The following is a 22,766-nucleotide window of genomic DNA, read 5'->3' as shown; positions in this document are numbered from 1 at the left end:
GAATGTTCACTGCAGTGTTATGTATGGTAACAAAAACTCTGAAATGGCCTAAATGTTCATCCATGAACCTGGTTAAATAAATAATGTGTATACATACATTGGAAGTCTATGTACTAACTAAAAGAGCTATATATACGGATATGGCAAAATATTCTGATACAATGTTAAGTTTAAAAAAAGTTGTGAAACAATATTTATGATATCATTTTGTGTGTTTAAATATATATATATATATATATATATATATATATATATATAGTGCAAAATGAAATGTCTGAAGGGCTACTCACCAAACTGTTAATAGTAGTTCCTCTGAGGGCTGTGATTTGGGGAACTAAGAGAGTAGAGGTGAACTTGTGCTTTTTCCAGTACTTTCTATGCTGTTTGCATTTTTCATAATGAAAACCTATTACTTTTATATTTAAAAAAAGAATAGACTTATAAGAAGCATCTCACCAAGGTAAACAAAGTAGGGAGCAATGATGCTGCCCACTCTGGAGGCCATGGATGTGACCCCCACAGCCATGTTCCTGACCAGGGTTGGGTAGAGCTCTGCAGTGAAGACGTACAGCATGGAGAAGGCAGAGGTGATCCCGAATTTTCCTAACATGGCCAGACCAATGGACAAGAAGTTGTAATCTGGAAAAGAGATCCAGTGTAAACAGAGGTGCTTTTAGAAGTGATACTTTCTTAACAGTTGCTTGAATTGTCCTTTTTGCTTGTATAGGAATGTTTTATAATCTAAAGATATTCCCCAAATTATACAGTCTCTTCAAAGCCTTACTAATTGGACATGGACAAAGATGGAGCGTGAAGGGTTGCTTTGAGCTTCGCTCTTCTGTTATTCTAGATCATTTATGCATTCTGTGACCTTGTCCACCTTTATTTATTACAACAGTTTCATAGTCAGTTGTTAGCATGTTAATACAGTTAAGTTTAATCTTCGAAGAGAAGGACGAATCATTTTTATCCTGTTTATTATTATTAAGAAATATATATTTCTATGCATAGTACTATATATCAAAAATCTGTTGACTTAACATTTTAACAATATGAGAAAGTTAGACATAAGGGGAAAAGAGAAGCATATATCTTTTCATGTGCTCTCTAACTACTTAAAGATTACAGACCATAAAAATCACTGAATTTATACTGGAACTGGTATGTACTACCAACTCTAACACTTGAATATACACATCAGAGAGAAGGTTTGAAAATACCAAGAAAGTACCAAGAAATTGGGAATTGGGATTATGACTCAGAAAGAGGTTTGAGGGTTTAGGTGAATGTTTCTGTGAAGGGGATGACTGGGAGCATTACTCTTCCTTCTCAGGTGGTGATTTCTGATTCTCTAAGGTTAACTCTTAACTATTTGAAGGGAGTAATTTTGAACATGGGAAATCACAGAGTTAGTTATCACTTGTATAACTGACTTAAGAATGACTTATGATGTAAAGGCTACATAAATAGGGAACAGGGACTAATAATTAGCCTTGTCAAGGTGTGGATCTTTTCTGGTAAGCTGTTAATATTGGATAACTTCTTACCTGCAGGCACCAGCTGAATTAAGAGAAGCACACCTCCTCCCAAGAACAGTACTCCAGATATGACATAACGCCTGGGTAGGGTTCGAAGTAGCAGCCAGGCTGTAATGTAAGCTGGAACTTCAATCAAGGCAGAGAAGAAACAGTTCAGGTAGGCATCTCCATGTAAATTAGGAGTGTTGAGAGACAGAGCAAAGTAACCTACTGAGGTGACCATCCTGAAAGACAAAAGACAAAAATGACAAAAGGATGGCTTGAGTCTCTTTACAATTTCATGATGGTCAGGAAATTGTCTAGATGTTGCTGTCTTACAAATAGCCACATATGGCTATTTAAAAGTAAATAAATTAGGGATTTCCCTGGTGGCCCAGTGGTTAAGACCCTGTGCTCTCAATGCAGGGGGCCAGGGTTCAATCCCTAGTCAGGGAACTAGATCCCGAATGCTGCAGCTAAGAGCCCTCATGCCGCAACTAAGAGCCCACATGCCGCAACTAAAGATCCCACACACAGCAACAAAGATCCCGCGTGCTGCAACTAAGACCCAGCGTGGCCAAAAAAAAAAAAGAAAAAGTAAATAAATTAAAATTAAATAAAATTTAAAATTTTGTCCCTCACTTTGGCACTAGCCACACTTCAATTGTTTAGTGGCCACATGCAGCTAGTGGCTACCATAAGGGACAAAAAAGATATAAAACATTTTCATCATTGCAGAAAGTTCTATTGGACAGCACTAGTCTAGATATACCAATATTCAAGAATACTATCCTAATCTAGTTAATTTCAAGTTTCAATAGGAGAGTTAGTATATTCTCATTCCTTCAGAGCTATTATTTGAAGAAAGAATGTCAGTCACATCAGTGAACATAAAATCCATGTCATTTCCCCCGCCAAAGAATAAGAAGGAGAAGGAGAGGAAGGCAAAGGGGAGGGGGAGGAGGAGGAGGAGAAGAAGAAATATAGGTAATACTGTGGGATCCACTAATAGTAAATTCCAATTGATTTAGTAAAACTCACTTTAGTAGGGAAGAAAGTGAAAGTCCCATAAAAGGTATCACAGAGTGCACACTGCATATCCTGTCATTATAGTTAACGTCCACATAAAAGTTTCTCTGTGGAAAAAACACTACACTATGCAAACTCCCCTGTGCAGAAATGCACTTATTATCAACATGACTGAAAAAGCAGAGGACACCTGAAAAATGTTTTCAGGAACAATGTCGGATCTTTTTACACATACTCTACTAAGTTGGGTAGCACAAGGGCTAATCCAAAACAAAACAAAAAATGAAACTTTATTGCTCTGGGATCTTAGTGATTTTCCACATTTGGTAATAAGAGCAGCTTAGATAAAATTAGTGATTAGTTTATTATTGGCTCAGTAGTGCCACTGCTCAAGGTACATTTGCATCAGTGATACCTGATGACATGTAAGAACTAAGGAGATCTACTGTGATGAAAGCCACATGCCCAGGACACACTTGCTTAATTCAGGGGCATAAACTCTGTCATTGATGACTTCTAATTGCAATACAAGATGGCTCTAAAATTAGACTAGCTGCAGCAGGAGGCTACTAGTTCTTTTTTTTTTTTTTTAATGCTATGTAATCTTTTTTTTTTTAAATAGATCTTTACTGGAGTATAACTGCTTCACAATACTGTGTTAGTTTCTGTTTTACAACAAAGTGAATCAGCCATATGCATACACGTATCCCCATATCCCCTCCCTCTTGAGCCTCCCTCCCACCCTCCCTGTCCCACCCCTCTAGGTCATCGCAAAGCACGGAGCTGATCTCCCTGTGCTATGCAGCTGCTTCCCACTAGCTATATATTTTACATTTGGTAGTGTATATATGTTGATGCTACTGTCACTTCTCCCCAGCTTCCCCCTCCCCACCCCATGTCCTTAAGTCCATTCTCCATGTCTATATCGTTATTCCTGCCCTGCCATTAGGTTCATCAGTACCATTTTTTTTTTTAGATTCCATACATATGTGTTATCATACGGTATTCATTTTTCTCTTTCTGACTTACTTCACTCTGTACGACAGACTCTATGTCCATCCACCTCACTACAAATAACTCAATTTCGTTTCTTTTTATGGCTGAGTAATATTCCACTGTATATATGTGCCACATCTTCTTTATCCATTCATCCAATGATGGACACTTAGGTTGGTTCCATGTCCTGGCTATTGTAAATAGTGCTGCAATGAACATTGTGGTGCATGTCTCTTTTTGAATTATGGTTTTCTCAGGGTATATGCCCAGTAGTGGGATTGCTGGGTCATGTGGTAGTTCTATTTTTAGATTTTTACGGACCCTCCATACTATTCTCCATAGTGGTTGTATCAATTTACATTCCCACCAACAGTGCAGGAGGGTTCCCTTTTCACCACACCCTTTCCAGCATTTATTGTTTCTAGATTTTTTGATGACGGCCATTCTGACTGGTGTGAGGTGATAACTCATTGCACTTTTGATTTGCATTTCTCTAATAATTAGTGATGTTGAGCATCTTTTCACGTGCCTCTTGGCCATCTGTATGTCTTCTTTGGTGACATGTCTATTTAGGTTTTCTGCTCGTTTTTGGATTGGGTTGTTTGTTTTTTTGATATTGAGCTCCATAAGCTGTTTGTATATATTGGAGGTTAATCCTTTGTCTGTCATTTAATTTGCAAATATTTTCTCCCATTCTGAGGGTTGTCTTTTCATCTTGTTTATGGTTTCCTTTGCTGTGCAAAAGCTTTTAAGTTTCATTAGGTCCCATCTGTTTATTTTTGTTTTTCATTCCATTACTCTAGGAGGTGGGTCAAAAAAGATCTTGCTGTGGTTTATGTCAAAGAGTGTTTTTCCTATGTTTTCCACTAAGGGTTTTATAGTGTCTGGTCTTACATTTAGGTCTTTAATCCATTTGGAGTTTATTTTTGTGTATGGCGTTAGGTAGTGTTCTAATTTCATTCTTTTACTGTAGTTGTCCAGTTTTCCCAGCACCACTTATTGAAGAGGCTGTCTTTTCTACATTTTATGTTCTTGCTGCCTTTGTTGTAAATTAGGTGACCATATGTGCATGGGTTTATCTCTGGGCTTTCTATCCTGTACCATTGATCTATATTTCTGTTTTTGTGCCAGTACCATACTGCCTTGATTACTGTAGCTTTGTAGTATAGTTTGAAGTCAGGGAGCCTGATTCCTCCAGCTCTGTTTTTCTTTCTCAAGATTGCTTTGGCTTTTCAGGGTCTTTTGTGTTTCCATACGAATTGTAAAATTTTTGCTCTAATTCTGTGAAGAATGCCATTGGTAGTTTGATAGGGATTGCATTGAATCTGTAGATTGCTTTGGGTAGCATAGTCATTTTCATAATATTGATTCTTCCAATCCAAGAACATGGTATATTTCTCCATCTGTTTATGTCATCTTTGATTTCTTTCATCAGAGTTTTATAGTTTTCTAAGTACAAGTCTTTCGCCTCCTTAGGCAGGTTTATTCCTAGGTATTTTATTATTTTTGTTGTGATGGTAAATGGGATTGTTTCCTTAATTTCTCTTTCTCTTTCTGATTTTTCATTGTTAGTATATAGGAATGCCAGAGATTTCTGTGCATTAATTTTGCATCCTGCAACCTTACCAAATTCATTGATTAGCTCTAGTAGTTTTCTGGTGGCATCTTTAGGATTTTCTATGTATAGTATCATGTCATCTGCAAACAGTGACAGTTTTACTTTTTCTTTTCCAATTTGTATTCCTTTTATTTCTTTTTCTTCTCTGATTGCCACGGCTAGGACTTCCAAAACCACGTTGAATAAGAGTAGTGAGAGTGGACATCCTTGTCTTGTTCCTGATCTTAGTGGAAATGCTTTCAATTTTTCACCATGGAGTATGATGTTTGCTGTCGGTTTGACATATGTGGCCTTTATTATGTTGAGGTAGGTTCCCTCTATGCCCATTTTCTGGAGAGTTTTTATCATAAATGGGTGTTGAATTTTGTCAAAAGCTTTTTCTGCATCTGTTGAGATGATCATATGGTTTTTACTCCTTAATTTGTTGATATGGTGTATCACATTGATTGATTTGCATATATTGAAGAATCCTTGCATCCCTGGGACAAATCCCACTTGATCATGGTGTATGATCCTTTTAATATGTTGTTGGATTCTGTTTGCTAGTATTTTGTTCAGGATTTTTGCATCTATGTTCATCAGTGATATTGGTGTATAATTTTCTTTTTTTGTGATATATTTTTCTGGTTTTGGTATCAGGGTATGGTGGCTTCGTAGAATGAATTTGGGAGTGTTCCTCCCTCTGCAATTTTTTGGAAGAGATTGAGAAGGATCAGTGTTAGCTCTTCTCTAAATGTTTAATACAATTCGCCTGTGAAGCCATCTGGCCCTGGACTTTTGTTTGTTCAAAGACTTTTAATTATAGTTTCAATTTAATTACTTGTGATAGGTCTGTGTATATTTTCTAATTTTTCCTGGTTCAGTCTTGGAAAATTGTATCTTTCCAAGAATCTGTCCATTTCTTTGTGGTTGTCCATTTTATTGGCATATAGTTGTTTGTAGTAGTCTCTTATAATTCTTTGTGCTTCTGTGGTTTCAGTTGTGATTTCTCCTTTTTCATTTCTAATTTTATTGATTTGTGTCCTCTCCCTTTTTTTCTTGATGAGGCTGGCTAGGGGTTTATCAATTTTGTTTATCTTCTCAAAGAACCAGCTTTTAGTTTTATTGATCTTTGCTATTGTTTTCTTCATTTCTATTTCATTTATTTCTGCTGTGATCTTTATGATTTCTTTCCTTCCACTGACTTTGCATTTTCTTTGTTCTTCTTTCTCTAGTTGCTTTAGGTGTAGGGTTAGATTGCTTATTTGAGATTTTTCTTGTTTCTTGAGGTGAGATTGAATTGCTATAAACTTCCCTCTTAGAACTGCTTTTGCTGCGTCCCATAGGTTTTGGGTCGTTGTGTTTTCATTGTCATTTGTTTCTATGTATTTTTTTTATTTCTTCTTTGATTTCTTCAGTGATCTCTTGGTCATTTAGTAGCGTACTGTTTAGCCTCCATGTATTTGTGTTTTTTACAGTTTTTTTCCTGTAATTGATTTTCAATGTCATAACATTGTGGGCAGAAAAGATGCTTGATACGATTTCAGTTTTCTTAAATTTTCCAAGGCTTGATTTGTGAGCCAAGATGTGATCTACCCTGGAGAATGTTCTATGTGCACTTGAGAAGAAAGTGTATTCTGCCACTTTTGGGTGGAATGTTCTATAAATATCAATTAAATCTATCTGGTCTATTGTGTCATTTAAAGCTTGTGTTTCCTTATTTATTTTCTGTTTGGATGATCTGTCCATTGGTGTAAATGGGGTGTTAAAGTCCCCTACTATTATTGTGTTACTGTCGATTTCCCCTTTCATGGTTGTTAGCATTTGCCTTATGTATTGAGGTGCTCCTATGTTGGGTGCATAAACATTTATAATTTTTATATCTTCTTCTTGGATTGATCCATTGATCATTATGTAGTGTCCTTCCTTATCTCTTGTAACAGTCTATTTTAAAGTCTATTTTATCTGATATGAGTATTGCTACTCCAGCTTTCTTTTGATTTCCATTTGCATGGAATATCTTTTTCCATCCCTTCGCTTTCAGCCTTTATGTGTCCCTAGGTCAAGAAGTGGGTCTCTTGTAGACAGCTTGTTTTTGTATCCATTCAGCCAGTCTGTGTCTTTTGGTTGGGGCATTTAATCCATTTACATTCAAGGTTATTATCGATATGTATGTTCCTATTACCATTTTCTTAATTGTTTTGAGTTTGTTGCCTTTTTTTTTTTTTTTTTTTTTTTGCGGTACGCGGGCCTCTCACTGTGGTGGCCTCTCCCGTTGTGGAGCACAGGCTCCAGACGCGCAGGCTCAGCGGCCATGGTTCACGGGCCCAGCCGCTCCGCGGCATGTGGGATCTTCCCAGACCGGGGCACAAACCCGCATCCCCTGCATTGGCCGGTGGACTCTCAACCACTGCGCCACCAGGAAAGCCCCTGAGTTTTTTTTTGTGGGTCTTTTTCTTCACTGTGCTTCCTGCCTAGAGAAGTTTCTTTAGCATTTGTTGTAAAGCTGGATGGGTGGTGCTGAATTCTCTTAGCTTTTGCTTGTCTGAAAAGCTTTTGATTTCTCCATCGAATCTGAATGAGATCCTTGCCAGATAGAGTAATCCTGGTTGTAGGTTTTTCTCTTTCATCACATTAAGTATATCCTGCCACTCCCTTCTGACCTGCAGTTTCTGCTGAAAAATCAGCTGATAACCTCATGGGGATTCCTTTGTATGTTATTTTTTGGTTTTCCCATGCTGCTTTTAATATATTTTCTTTGAATTTAATTTTTGTTAGTTTGATTAATATGTGTCTTGGTGTGTTTCTCCTAGGGTTTATCCTGTATGGGACTCTCTGTACTTCCTGGACTCGGGTGACTATTTCCTTTCCCATGTTAGGGAAGTTTTCCACTATAATCTCTTCAAATATTTTCTCAGATCCTTTCTTTTTCTCTTCTTCTTCTGGGACCCCTATAATTAGAATGTTGGTGAGTTTAGTGTTGTCCCAGAGGTCTCTGAGATTGTCTTCAATTCTTTTCATTCTTTTTTCTTTATTCTGCTTCTCGGCAGTTACTTCCACCATTTTGTCTTCCAGCTCACTTATTCGTTCTTCTGCCTCAGTTATTCTGCTATTGATTCCTTCTAGTGTATTTTTCATTTCAGTTACTGTGTTGCTCATCTGTTTGTTTGTTCTTTAGTTCTTCTAGATCTTTGTTAAACATTTCTTGTATTTTCTCAATCTGTGCCTCCATTCTATTTCTGAGATTCTGAATCATCTTTACTATCATTACTCTGAATTCTTTTTCAGGTAGATTGCCTATTTCCTCTTCATTTATTTGGTCTTGTAGGTTTTTACCTTGCTCCTTCATCTGTGACATATTTTTTTGCTGTCTCATTTTTTTTCCTTTTTTTAATGACTGGGATTGTGTTCCTGTCTTACTGGTTGTGTGGCCTGAGGCTTCCAACACTGGAGTTTGTAGGCTTTTGGGTAGAGCTGGGTCTTGGTGCTGAGATGAGGACCTCCAGGAGACCTCACTGCAATGAATATACCCTGGGGTCTGAGGTTCTCTGTTTGTCCAGTGGTTCGGACTTGGAGCTCCCACCACAGGAGCTTCGGCCCGACCCCTGGGTCGTGAACCAAGATCCCGCAAGCTGCGTGGTGTGGCAAAAAAAAAAAAAAAATACAATAACAAAGTAGAAAATAAAATTAGACTAGGAAACTGACAGATATGTTAGAAAAAAATATAAAAATAAAAATATAGGTGAAACAACAGCCAGAAGGTAAAACAGAACCATGATATTAAAAAAGAGATGGACAAAAAAAAAAAGGTGGAAAAGGCCTTGGCTGTGGAGGTCAGGGCCTAAGCAGGGGCAAGGTTTGGGCAGTGCGCAGGGCCTATGCTTAGGACCCACAGGGCTGGAAAAGGCCCTGGGGGGCACTGGGGGTGGGGCTTAGGCTCAACAGAGAAGAAGGGGCTCAGGCGTGCCCATCGCCTCTGGTCTCAGAGGGTGGGGGAACCCACCTGGGAGCCCAGCAGGCTTCCTGGGCTCGACTGGGTAGGGCAAATACCCTCTGCTCCTCTCTTGCTTCTCCCATCCTGGAGGGCCCCTTCCACCTGCCTCTCCTGTTCTCTTCCAGCCTCCCTCCTACACCCCCAGGACCAACCCAGCCTGGAGGGGACCTCTGAGAGCATAGGACCTGGCCCGAGAGCTGGGCAGACTTCCCCAGCCCATTCGGCAGGGGAAACGCTGGGTGTGCTCCCCCTGATCCAAGCCCCCGAGGGTCCCTCCAGGCGTGGGAACCTCTCCCCAACTCTGAGCCACCCCTCAGGGGTGCCAGTCCTGTCCGGCCTCCACTTCTCCTTCTCCCGCTCAGTCCTCCCATGTTCTACTGGTGCGCTTGGGGGTTCTTCCCATCTCCTTGGGTGTTGGGGTCACCCACCACCATCTGGCAGACGCTGTAGTTGTGAGGATACGCGAACTCTGCATCCTTCCACACCACCATCTTCTACCTGTTCATTTTTTGTGCTGCCATCATGGGGTAGGCATGTTCTTTTTGTCTTCTTCCTAATTTCTTGGCAGATACATTATTAAATCTTGCCTACAAAGTCAGTTCGTTATTTCTAGGCCTTAAAATCACTCGGTAGATTCCTATGAGCAAGTATAAAAAGCTTGTCAAAACTCCAATGCAGGCAGTGGGGATTCAGGGTGTTCTAACTTCACTGATTAATTGTCAGTATAGCTTCTGGAAGCAGGAGCTGAATTAGCGTCTCAGCTTCAGGCATCAGGGACATCATTAGTTTTAATCTCAGTAACTCTAGGAGGAGCAGGGAACGATTTCCCAGTGGGTCACAGTATTGCAGACCTAAATATTGTTCCCTGTGACATTTTTTTTCAGTATCCAGTTCCATGAATTAAATTGAAGCCTTTCCAAATAACTTAGAATTCTAAAATTTTAATTTTGCCTCAGGAAGACCCAGGCCTTGACCTTATCCCCTGAATTAAAGAAAATCAATTGTATATTTACATTCTGTATGTCGCATTTCCAGATCTCTTATTACTTACCATAGCAGCAAGGACATAATTGTTATTGTGCCAATATTCCGAGTCCTGAACAGGTCCAGAATGAAAACTTTCTCCTGCTTCACGGGGGTTACCTCCTGTTGTTAAAGTAATGCACACAACCATGAAATTGAGAGGTGGTGAGGAAGTATATTTGGCTATGACAATATATTCTTATGCATGTATGTCTCACATCACTTTCAACATGCTCAGAAGTCTGGAATTTGCAGGGAATAAGGGCATCTAAATATATGATGCTTATTATAACGTTTAAAAATGTTTGTGGCCCATTTTAGACAGAAGCCTTTAAAATATATAACATTGGCTTCACTGTCTCTTTATATAAAGCCTGACTGCTAACACAGCCTTGCCTTGACTCATGGGCATCATTATGGGTGACCTTAATCACACTGAGCATTAGGGCCTGTTGAGTGGGTAGCGCCATATAGACCCAAACTGCCTTGAGGTCCATATCTGCTTTTCATACTTGTCCTGTTGTTGTTTCAGTGTCAGAACACACATGGGTTAACTAGGGGACCTTGGGCAAGTTACTATTTATCCTCTATGAGCCTCAGTTTACCTCTCTGTAAAATGGGTATAATAATCAAGAGTTGAGAAGATTAAATGAGATCATATATATAAATCTTAGCATAGTACTTGAACCATGGTAGATGCCCCATACATTTTAACTATTACTATAATTACTGCACCATTGAGGAAAAGATGTGAGCTGTCAGTGGTTGGTGGCAATTTCATACCGCTGTTGATGGGCTTCCTTCCTTTACTTTTAATTTACTGAAGTTAACTTGTCATGTGTTAGGAATCTAGATAATCAAGCTTATTAGAATTGAAACTATCAATACACTATTTACAATAGCCAAGACACGGAGACAACTCAAGTGCCCATTAACAGATGACTGGCTCAAGATGATATGGTATACATGTACAATAGAATACTAGTCATAAGAAAGAATGAAATATTGTCATATGCAGCAACATGGATGGATCTAAAGAATATGACACTTAGTGAAATAAGTCAAACAGAGAAAGACAAATATTATATAACTTATATGTGGAATCAAAAAAATAATACAAATGAATCTACATACAAAACAGAAACAGACTCACAGACATAGAAAACAAACTTATGATTACCAACGGCAAAAGGAAGGAGGGTGGGAGGGATAAATTAGGAGTTATGGGATTAACAGATACAAACTACTATACATGAAATAGGTAAGCAACAAGGATTTACTATATAGCATAGGGAACTACAGTCAATAACTTTTAATAACCTATAGTGAAAAATAATCTGAAAAAAAAAGTATATATAACTGAATCAATTTCCTGTACACCTGAAACTAACACAATATTGTAAATCAACTATGCTTCAATTTAAAAAAAAGAATTGAAACTAAAAAGTTACAGGGCTCTGAGGTGGAGCCTTTCATCTCCTCAGGATAAAGTACAATGACTCTGTGGCCCTATTATGTGTGTTCAGTAAGAGGCTGAGGAAGGAATTTTTACTACAAAGGAAGGAAGAGTGCCAGACCTGCCCTTGTAGCAGGTGCTTCCCAAATATTAGCATCCTTCTTTCCAAAAACAGACACCTCCTCATTCAGCTCACAGCCATGTTACCTTTTTGCTTCTGCACTACGTGGAGTGTACAATTCTAGAACATGCCCCTGGCAGTATAACACTGTTATCCCAACAAAGAAAGCCCCTGCATAAACTACTGGGAACTAGCAGTCCTCCTGGAAGGTTCTGGGAGTGGTACCAGGCACAGACAGGACCTGTGGATCAGGCATCCAGTTATATTGACCAAGGCTGGTAATGGAATTCTTGATCTGAAGAGCAAGGGATTAAGACATATTTGTTCTGGCAGCCCTCTGAGAGCTTGGGCTCATAGCCACTGTAATTAATCCGCCAGCCATCACCAGGGTATGTTTCTGTCAGAGGTCGCAAAGGCCAGGAATGGAGGAAGCTCTCAGGGTGGAGCACTGGCGTGCTCGCCACCCTCCAAAGTCCTGGGGTAGGGCAAGCATAAAGACTAAGAAGCATATAGTCTTCTTGAGGTGTCCTGAGCAGTTCCTGACCCTCTGGCCAGGAGTGCCATTGCCCCATCCTCTCCATCCATCTAAGTGTCCTCCCTTGTTTGGACCTGCCTCTTCAGCTCTGAGTCACTCTACTCTCTTTCTCTGCTGGCTCACAGTGTCCACTCCTTGGGGACTTCCTCCTTCATGTCATCACTTACCTTCCATCTAATCCTCTTAACACTCTTGGTTACATTCTATGCTCCTTGTGTCTCTAATTTTTCTTGTTTTCTCTAGGAGCTGACGAGGCATGGCCAAGGACACTGAATCCTCACTGACTGGCAGGAAGCGAATCTGCTTCCACTGAATATCTGCTTTTCCTCGTGGCCTCCTGCCTGCAGGGGTGAATCCTCCAGCCTGTGCTCTCAGGCCTTAAGGTTCTAGACACAACATAGCAAGACTAAAGACATGTACAGCTTCCCCAGCAGAATTTGGTAAGATTCAGAGTACAGTGGGGAGCCCATGGGTGGAATACCCCTCAAACACATTTTTCCCTCTTAATCTGGACATTCAAAAATCACCAGTATGTAGCTGCATCAATGGTGTGGAGCAAGACCAATAAAAAGTTGGAGATAAACTTGCAAAAGGGAAGGGAACTAATATTTAATCAACACTTGCTATATGCTAAGTAGTTTACATATATTATTGCACTTAATTGGTGCACAGCCCTTTGAGGAGGGCTCAGAACTTCATCATCATTGTGTCTCTAAGGCCTTGAACAGTGCCTGGTACATAATAGGCACTCAAAAACCTATTGAATCAAATTAAATTCCATAATCAAGAATGCATAACTGGGGATTCCCTGGTGGTACAGTGGTTAAGAATCGCCTGTCAATGCACGTGACATGGGTTCGAGCCCTGGTCTGGGAAGATCCCACATGCCATGGAGCAACTAAGCGCGTGCGCCACAACTACTGAGCCTGCGCTCTAGAGCCCACAAGCCACAACTACTGAGCCCATGTGCCACAACTACTGAAGCCCGCGTGCCTAGAGCCCGTGCTCTGCAACAAGAGAAGCCACTGCAATGAGAAGCCCATGCACTGCAACGAAGAGCAGCCCCCACTCGCTGCAACTAGAGAAAGCCCGTGTGCAGCAACAAAGACCCAACGCAGCCAAAAACAAACAAATAAATAAATAAATTTTACTTCTTCTTTCAAAGAAGACTTTGAAAGAAAAAGAATGCATAACTGATCTCAGGAGGAAACATGTGCAAATCCTTACCTCCACAGGATTAAAAACCACGACTGGGGCAGCTACATTGTTCATTTTTGCAGCTTTTTGGATGATATCTTCAGCTTCTCTAAATCTTCTCTGGGATATCAGCCACCGGGGAGATTCAGGAATAAACCTAAAATTCATTTGAATGTTTTATAATTTTTCACAGTAGCAAGGTTGATGCTATCAACTGTAAGTTGCCCCCGAATCATTTTTATTTTGTAAAATTCTAGTTTGTCTTTTTAAAGAACATCAAGAGGGAGGCCTCATAAGATTTCCATTATTTGTAGGAATAAATAAAAGCACCTTCAAGTTTCAAAGTTATGATCAAATCAAAAGACAGATCATTAGTTGTACTTAAAGCCAGAGCCACACTATAAGGGGTAACATTAACTGGGTATGTTTAAGCCAGGGCACCTGGAGAACACCATCCACAACTTCATAGCCGGTGTGGCTCATAAAAGAAACACAGTCTAGTATCTTTTCAGTGTGTCTATCCCTAGGAGAATCCCTGGTGCCCAGCTGGTGATGCTCACAAGTTTATTGGGTAAAAGAGGGCATCTGTGTTTCTCAGGCTTTTCCTGCAGTCAGAGGAGGAGGTTAAGTGCACTGACACCTTCCTGAGGGCTGCCGCATGGCTCTCAACAGATTCTCAGCTCAGTGAGTACCCAAACCAGACCACAGCCAATGTGGTCTTATTTTTTTAATGCCTAGAAACATTAAAAAAATTTTTTTTATATTGGAGTATAGTTGATTAACAATGTTGTGTTAATTAGAAACATATTTTTTTATTACACAATCTATCCACATTTTTAACTGATGCTCAAACATGGTTGACTTATATTCTTTCCTAATTTTTCTATTTCTATTTATTTTTATTATACTTTAATTTTTCTATTTTTTCCTAATCTTTATTTCTCAGAATTGCTTAGCCAATCTTCTGCCAGCTCTTGTTTTCCTTACTTATTTGTCAGTATTAAGTTATCCTAGAAAATAAATTATATGTAGCAGATATAGTCCTCCTATAATTAATAGGCCCCTCCAAAGCCTCAATAGGAATTATCTCAGAGCAAAACACAATGTATCGAATAGCCAAGCCCCAGCTTCTGTCCCTAGCCTACTACAAGCATATGGGTTGAAAAATGAACCCAGTCTGCATTTTTTGGCATATATCCCTTGGTTGGTCCCTGTAGCAACTGTGATGATGTTAGGCCACTCCGTTTCAGTAATTAGAGCTGTGCTGTCCAAGAGAACTTCCACTGGTGTTCTGTATCTGCGCTACCCAATACAGCAACTGCTAACCACATGTGGTTATTGAGCTGGTGTGACTAGTGTGACTGAAGAAACGAATTTTATATTTTATTTACTTTTAATTAATTTTAATTTAAATCGTTGCATGTGGCTACTGGCAACTGTATTAGTGAAGAATTAGAGGTCTTACCCCACAGCCACTATATACAGCATGGGCACTTCTACTTCTGAGAGGTATCTTTCCCCAACCAGGTTGTTCTTAGAAATATCCTACCTTTCTTACTACAAGCTCAGAGTGCCATTGCCGGTCTCAGGTTCCTAACGTTTAGTCAGCTAGATGTTGCAAAGCTTTCCCCATGTTGCACCTATGGGCTCCTTCCCCACCCACTACACACATAGTCCATTTGTACCTGTGATCACTTACTGCCAAGCCTTTTAAAGGAAATTTGGGACATAAAAAATCCCCAAACCACCTGCAGTGGCTCCATTTTCAGCCCACTGTACTCAGGATTGCTGCGATCTCTACTTTTGAATTGCCGTGGTTTCTTGGTGCATAAAGAATTAAGTCTAGCTGATCATTTCAAGTTAGTGGAGGGCCAAATAAGGTTGTACACTATAGCCTCTCGGTAGATTTTAATTCAAATTGAACAGGGGAAGGGTGTTGCTGGAGAGTCTATAATACATATTAAGTAGGCAGCAGAGGTCACAGTAGCTCAAAGCAATCCCCACATCATCCCAGCCCACCCGGATGGATGGGCATTGCTTCAGGAAGTCCCACCTTCAAGGACAAGATGTTCAAAAGAAAGCTATTTTATTTTTATAGGAAAATGGTAAAACTGTTGTTAAACTTTCAGGACAAGCACTTAGCATGTTTGTCCTGGCCCCGGGTTGCCCTCTCTCTGGGGCAGTCCTGTCCCTGGTACAATGTGCCCACAGCTAGGAACACTTACCAACCAGCCCATGGGCAATAGAGGAACAACTCTTCTCGGGGAAAGAGTAAGGCAGCTCCTTGTGGGATGGACCTTCTGTGCTAGAAACTCAAGAGGCTGACCTATCAGAGCTGTTCCTTGCTGTGATATTTGGTTCTGAGGCAAAGATCCAAGCCCCACAAACTAAAATCCCTACTAATCCCTTACGGTCAGTCAGGGCCCTTCTATTTTTGCTCTTTCTCTCTCTCTCTCTGGTAGAATCATACCGTAATAAAGTTGACTATAACATATTTTAAAAGTACTGGTCTCTTATGCCAAAGTGACAACTAGAGCCAAAGAACACAGATTACTAAAATCATTCATTGGAAGAGGCAGAAACTAACCTTTGAATAATCTTGTCTTGTGTCTTGAGAGACTCAAGACAAGACATCTTTTAAAATAAATGCAGTGAGCAGGGGGGTTGTGGAGAGAGGGACAGAGGGTATGATGATGCTAATGGTGATGCTGCTGCAGCTGGGCTGATTCTCATTCCAGAAACTTGCCCTGCTCTCAGACTGGGTCAGGAAATCGGAAGAGTATCTAACCTCTAACACACTGTCTCTCAAATTCTAGGGAAGTAAGAAAAAAAAGTGTTCTCTCTCCCCCATACACACCCATGCCAAGAATCTGCACTGGTAAATCATAGCAGTCTTAGAAGTCATAAAAGGACAGTAGTTTGGAGTGGTCTAACAAGAGCCATCTGGTCCAACAAGGTCAAGATGTACTACCTGTCAGCCTCTACAGCTGCCTAACAGTTGCAGCAAGATGAAGGCCCTTCTAGGAAACTTCCTCAGGCAGTGTGTCCACAGGACAGGGCAACCACGAGGGCTAGTCTAACCTCTGAGCTCTAAAAAAATGATCAGAGAAACTTTCATTGTGTGTGAGCCGGTAGAGATAAACCAGTTCAGTAAAATCAGTCACTGCTGGGAGATTTGATGTTGACCTCATGAAACCAAACCAGGACTAATTAATGAGAGAGAGAGAGATAGAGAGAGAGAGAGAGAGAGAGAGAGAGAGAGAGAGACCACCAGACCCAATAATGGGAAAAATCCCCTTTCCTTTTGCTTAAATATGGAAAAATCAAAGAAATGGGGAATCCCTCCCCCAAAAGGGTATGGCTGCAACCTTATTCCATCATTCTTAATTTGTTCTCTCACCTAAAATCTTCCCCATAGCCATACTGGGTGAAACTGGGGCCAGTGTCTCAACACTTTGTTATTCCCACACTGACGTGCCAAAATTTGGTTGAAGGGTAGTGGGAGGAGAGAAGAGAACATTTTCTCTAACAACTCATTAAACAGAAGGAGTTCTCTCGCCCTTCAAGACAAAGCAGATAAACAGTGACATCTCAGACGCTAATCATCACGCGACAGGGAAGTTTGAGGAAGTTACATTAGTTGTAGCCATGAGGAGAACAAGATTTCCTAGCGAGAGAAAAGTGTCAGAAGAGCAGGGGGGCAGAGTTAAAAATAACAAAATCCAACAGACCATCTCCACAAACAATCACCACCAGTAACAGATAAGCGGGGGGTGGGGGGGAGAGCCTCAGGGGGACCGGGTTTCCTGAGAATGGTGCTTTGTGGGATGGTGGGGAATCAAACCCCAGCACATAGGCCCACCCCAAAGAGCCAAACGGTCTCTGGGCTTCGAGGCCCCAGCCCATTCCAGTGAGATCAGCAAGCCCACGCCATGGTCAGCCCCAGGCTCTGGGCTCCAGGCTGCTGGCTTGCAGCAGGGGGCTGTCTGGGACGGAGCCACACTCACCACCACAGCGGGAAGCACAGCACCCCCGGCACCGTCAGCGCCAGCAGAAGCATCCGCCAGTCTCTGATGAAGTAAGCAAACAGCGGCAGCAGCATGTAGCCAACTGCAAAAAATGTGCACACGCCTAACGTAGAGAATATAATACGAACTGACTTGCCAAGAATTTCTGTTCCTGTTCAAAACAAGGGAGGAGTATTAGCATTTTAACTCACTTTAATATTTGCTTTTTACATCATTACCTGACAGTTAGAGTTTAAAACATAACCACTTAGAAAAGGGAAAAAGTGTTTGCCTCATGGCCCAGAGCAGGAGCAGTCAGGGTGGAGGAAGGTGGGACGTGACCCAAGACTTACCACCTCATAGAAGGATGAGTTTTCATGAGATTTTAAAGGAGCCACAGATTTTGTTTTTAAAGGCTTCCTCATGTCATAGGAACATCACTCCCAGCCCTAAGAGGTAACCTCTTCTGAGGATGCCACATTTCCAAAGTAAGAGCCTCAGGGTAAGGAGCAGAAAGGGTGTCCCAGGAGACCGGGGTTGGGGGGGTGGGGGGACTCTTCTGAGGGCGAGTGGATTATGGGGCATTCAGCCTTTCCCACAATTCTCCACTGTAAATAAGCAGACAGGGTCTCTCGGAAACAGTGGAGAGTTCGGTTACTGAGTTGTGTTAGGACACCCTTAGCCACCCTTGAGCCCTGAGAAATGATAAAGAGGATCCAGCTGGCTCTGGAGGTGCACAGAGCAGGGCCCCAGCACCCAGAACTGAATTCTGCTGCAGCTACACTGTGCCCAGGGCTCAGCCCCAGGCAGTCACAGTCCATACAGCCCAATGAAAGACAAGAAGAAGCTGCTCTTCCCGCCTGGTAGGCGGCAGCCCTGGAGCTGTCCACACACAGAAGGAGCTCACAGAGCTTTCCCAGAACACCACAAAGGTCCAAGACTACTTGGCATCCGGCCCTGTTCTGGGAAAGGCTCCTGCTCTGCTCAGCACCACACTGGATCGCTCAGCCCCACTTCTTCCAGAGATGTTGCCTGCTCCTTGTAGTGCTTGATTTGAGACAGGGAGTCCAAGAACAAGCTCCTTCTGTTGTCACAAAACTCCAGGCCCTTTACCCAGAGTTCACTCTTGGTCTTCTGCCCCAGGGCGGAGATCTGGCCAAAGGCAACAGCTCCGTCTTTTGTTTGAGATCTGCCCACCACTACCGAGAAGCAGCCCAGAAATTACAAAATAGATCATTCGAAGGTCATTCAGGCTTGGCTTTCAAGAGAGAGTTTTTCAATCGTGTTTAGATGCCCTGAACCCAGGCTAAGGAATTAAGGGCTAATTCCAGAGAAGCAGTAAAATTACTACTTCTGTTGGTTTTCCTTTCTCACCTCCTACCTGTTCCTGTCCTCACCTCTCTTCTTCTTCTTCTTCACTCAGCATAACTGAAGATGTACCTCAGTGGTTCCCTCTTGAACAGCCATTTCTAAAAGCCAGACTGATAGAAATGGCCAGGATTGTGTACCCCTCACAACCTGGACTGCAGACAACAGCCCTAACCACCCAGGGCATTTCTCAGCCTCTAAGCTCATTTCCAGGAATAGGGCCAGACTTCTTTCAGGATCGTGACTATTGTTTCCAGATCTTTTCTTACCTCATTAATGACCTTCCTACCACTCCATAAGAAGACTCACCATGCCATGGTTTCTAAACACTTCGGCTGTGATTATTATGACATGAGAATGAATAGGGGGTGATTTATTCCTAAGCAGAGATCCAGAGGTGAAGCAGCAGAGGATGTGACTGTGGAAAAGAGAAAGTGCCCAGGACCAAGTGAGAATCTTGTAGACTCATGAGACCAAGGGAGCTCCCTCACACTTCCATGACCCTGATGAGAGAAGAGAGAGAAGTTACACCACTGGATTCTTGGATAATCTCCCCCTCTAAGCTTGGATCTCAGGCCAGAACAGAGTTGTTCTAACTTTGCAGAGTACCCATGGGGGACAGAAGCTTCATAAATCTACCCCTCTGCCTTTCTGTGGAGCAACACAGATGGCACAAACCTGAATAGTTCCTTGTTAGCATGACTTCCTGCTCACTGACCTTTCAGACAATCACCCTGCCTTGAACACCATCATCATCATCTTCATCATCATCTTCATAGCTAGCAGTGTTTTGAGTAGGCACTTCGAGCCAGGTTCCAGACTGAGTGTTTACATATATTATCTCTTTGAATCTTCACAACAATTATATAAGAACTAATATTACTTCTATTTTATACATTATCAGCTGAGACTTAAAGAGTTGAAGAAAATTGCCTAAATTCACACATATGTACTAAGTGGGACAGCCAGGTTTTAAGCCTGATCAGTTTGACCTGTGGATACTGTCCAGGAAAAAAAATTACCTGGGAGCAAAGCCTTGGCCCTGTCAAGCAGTCCTTCAACTGAGGTCCTAGTGGAGACGTGTGGGAGATGGGTGAGGCCACACCTGCCTTTTAGAAGTTAGGATTTGTGTTTTCCCCACCTGGGCTGGTTTTTGAACTCACTAGAGGCCAACCAGCCCCCTCTGAGGGACACTGGGAGAGGAGTCCTGTTTCCTGCAGACGTTTCACGGCCTGCAGGTGCCAGAAACTCCATGTGTTCAGCTGGCAGTGAGATAGGTGACTGGTGACTTCTGGCTCCGCTGACTGGGGATCCTTGTCCTGGCCTCCTTTACCGCCTAGGTTTTTACTCCTAGGACAAAGCCCACTTGGTCTTGGTCTGGTTGGGCCTCTGAGTACCACTTGGGAGTGAGACTCTAACATCTAAGCCAAAGAGGCATGTCTTGGCCAGGAGTGTTTGCCCACTGCCCATCACCGCCACCAGAATCTGAGCACTTTCTCCAAGAGGGAGTGACTCAGAGAGTGCCAGGCTTACTACCATGTTGATCAGGGCCCTTCTGTGGCAGTCAGCCCAGGAACCACTGGATCCATTTCACTTGGAGGCAGGACCTGCCACTCCATGAATGACAAACAGAGGTCTGCAGACCCCAGCTCAAGAAACAAGACTGTGGTGCGGTTGCCAGGATATGGGGTAGGACCCAAGGGCCCTAGGATAGGAGTGGCCTCCATTAGTCATGTGCAGAGCCTGGGCTCCTTGATGCTCATTTGCTACTAGAGTGACTTTGATAAGTCCTACTTCATGGAGCTATTGTTATGAGGCCTGAGATAATGTAGATAAAGGGCCTAGTCAAGTGTCTGGCATGTGGTAGGTACTCAGGAATAATTAATTCTTTCATCCTGCTCAAACAGTTGACATGTGCCAGATGTCAGGGGAATGTTAGAAAGTACAGTGCCTTTGACCAAGAGACCCAGTGGAAGACAGCAGAAGCCCTCTTTGCTCCCCGGAAAATACTCCGAATTCTCATCAAAACAGCAGATATTCCCTTGCTTCCTCTCTCTCCTCTACAAACTTTCACAGATCATTCTAGTTAAAAGTAACCTTTCCTATTTCTGCATATACCCAGAAAATTTATAGGAGCTCCTCCCAACACTCCTAGGCCATGACCCACGTTCTCTATAACAACTGCAATGGCTGCCTCTGTCGACCAGATGTGAGCCCCTTGACGACAGACAGGAGTGAGTCCTTCCTCCTCCCTGGGTCCCCCCGGTTCTTCCCTCACACAGTTCAGTGCAAACAAGAGCTGCCAGCAAATTTCAGCATCTTTTTAATGTATTTATATCCCACCTCATCCCTTGAAGGTTTTGAGGTAGCTTATAATTTGAATAAAATAAAATAATGGTAACGTTAAAGTAAAATACAAAGAAAGGTGAAAAGTTATGCCTTGGAGAAAAGAACAAAAATATGTAATGAATGGATCACTTTGGCAAACGGTCTGGCAGTTCCTTAAATGGTAAAACATAAAATTCCCACCTGACCCAGCAAGTCCACTCCTAGGTACATACCCAAGAGAACTGAAAACAGATCCACAAAAAACTTGTACTCAAATGTTGATAGCAACATTCTCCAAATTGGTCAGAGAGTGGAAACAACCCAGTTGTCCATCAGCTGATGAAGAGATGAACAAAATGTGGCATCTCCATACAATGGAATACTGAGTCATGCTACAACATGGACCAACCTTGAAAACATTAAGTGAAGGAAGTCAGTCACAAAGGCCACATATTGTATGATTCCGTTTATCAGAAACATCCAGAATTGACAAATCCACACAGACAGGAAGTAGATTAGTGGTTGCCAGGGCCTGGGGAGAGAGGAGTGTGGGAGAGTGACTGCTAATGGCAGGTGGTGACAATGTTCTGGAGTTAGGTAGAGTTGATGATTGTACAACTTTGTGAATACACTGATAACCACTGAATTATACACCTTTAAAGAGTTAACATTATGGTATGCAAACGATATCTCCATTAAAAAACTGTGTGGCTGATAAAGGCTGCATAGTTGATACAGCCTGAGCTTCCGGGTAGCCAATGTTATAAAGGAAGATGCCATCAGTTATGTACTTATCAAAAGGAAGAATACATTTAGACCTCAAAGGAAGCAGAACTTTAAATAGTTCAGCATGCTGGAACAAATATTGCAGAGGAGGTTGATGTTAGGAGTACTGGGAAAATACGGAATTAATGGATCAGTCAAGACAGGAGACAAAATAAATTCAAGCAGCTGGTTACGAGAGATAAAGGAGGATGCCGCTGGCATTTCACCCAGAGGCTGTGGACAGGTCAAAGGCGTTATTTCTGGGAAACAGTAGGAGATTGTGAGGGGGGAGCTAGACTGTGGGTAGGGCCAGTGTCCTTGGTCCTGAGTGGTCACTTCCTCCTGAACAAGCATCATTCTGGCAGCTCCCTCACTTCCAGGTGTATCCACGTTCTGTTCCTTTAAGTAGCACCGTTCCTTCCTTTCTTTTTCTTGTCTCCTGTGACTCTGGCGGGCTTTATAATTGTTAAAAAGCAGAGCAAGGAGAGGATCCATTTTTGCATTGCTTTGAGAGTGGGAGTAATTCAGCTTCCTGAATTAATGTGAAGAATCCTAAAACGGGAGATTATCATCACAGCCTCTTGCCAACCCTTCCCTAGAGCCAGAGGGCAAAAGGGAAGGCCCAGACAGAACGCAGACCGGATCCTAAGCTTAGGTTTCTTTTAGTTAAATAAAACCCAGAATTTGACTATGCTAGTCCCGGAACACCAGAGAGCGCTGCTGCACTGCCAGAAGTCAGCCTCCGCCGAGTCTGCCCCCCCCCACCCTACCCCAGGCGCTGACGAGCGATTCTGCCTGCTCCAGGGGGCAGGTTGGTTCTCAGCGACACTCTG

At 42.1% G+C, this 22,766-nt stretch overlaps 1 protein-coding gene and 1 long non-coding RNA gene across 5 annotated transcripts in view; one reads left to right on the top strand and one right to left on the bottom strand.

The window, feature by feature from the left end:
* SLC22A4 (solute carrier family 22 member 4) overlaps nt 1-22,766 on the bottom strand; it is a 49,709-nt gene that overhangs the window by 6,643 nt on the left and 20,300 nt on the right. Inside the window, exons 4-8 of the mRNA XM_067731693.1 lie at nt 17,473-17,644; nt 13,496-13,622; nt 10,185-10,279; nt 1,548-1,762; nt 457-639 (exon numbers count right to left, since the gene is read on the bottom strand). Coding sequence (XP_067587794.1) covers nt 457-639; nt 1,548-1,762; nt 10,185-10,279; nt 13,496-13,622; nt 17,473-17,644 — 792 coding nt within the window. The remainder of the gene's footprint in view (nt 1-456; nt 640-1,547; nt 1,763-10,184; nt 10,280-13,495; nt 13,623-17,472; nt 17,645-22,766) is intronic.
* The window catches only part of LOC137221645 (uncharacterized), a 54,406-nt gene that overhangs the window by 26,313 nt on the left and 5,327 nt on the right, over nt 1-22,766 (top strand). For 2 of the 4 annotated variants that reach the window (XR_010942092.1, XR_010942093.1), the window contains 2 exons: nt 1,554-1,695; nt 12,512-13,809. This is a non-coding gene — a long non-coding RNA (uncharacterized lncRNA). Of the gene's footprint in view, nt 1-549; nt 668-1,553; nt 1,696-12,511; nt 13,810-14,063; nt 14,150-22,766 lie in introns of those variants that run through there. The other 2 variants (XR_010942095.1, XR_010942094.1) reach the window with 2 other exon arrangements.

This window comes from Pseudorca crassidens, chromosome 3 (assembly GCF_039906515.1).
Source record: "Pseudorca crassidens isolate mPseCra1 chromosome 3, mPseCra1.hap1, whole genome shotgun sequence".
NCBI classification, from domain to species: Eukaryota; Metazoa; Chordata; class Mammalia; order Artiodactyla; family Delphinidae; genus Pseudorca; species Pseudorca crassidens.
This window is presented reverse-complemented; position numbering and strand designations above follow the sequence as displayed.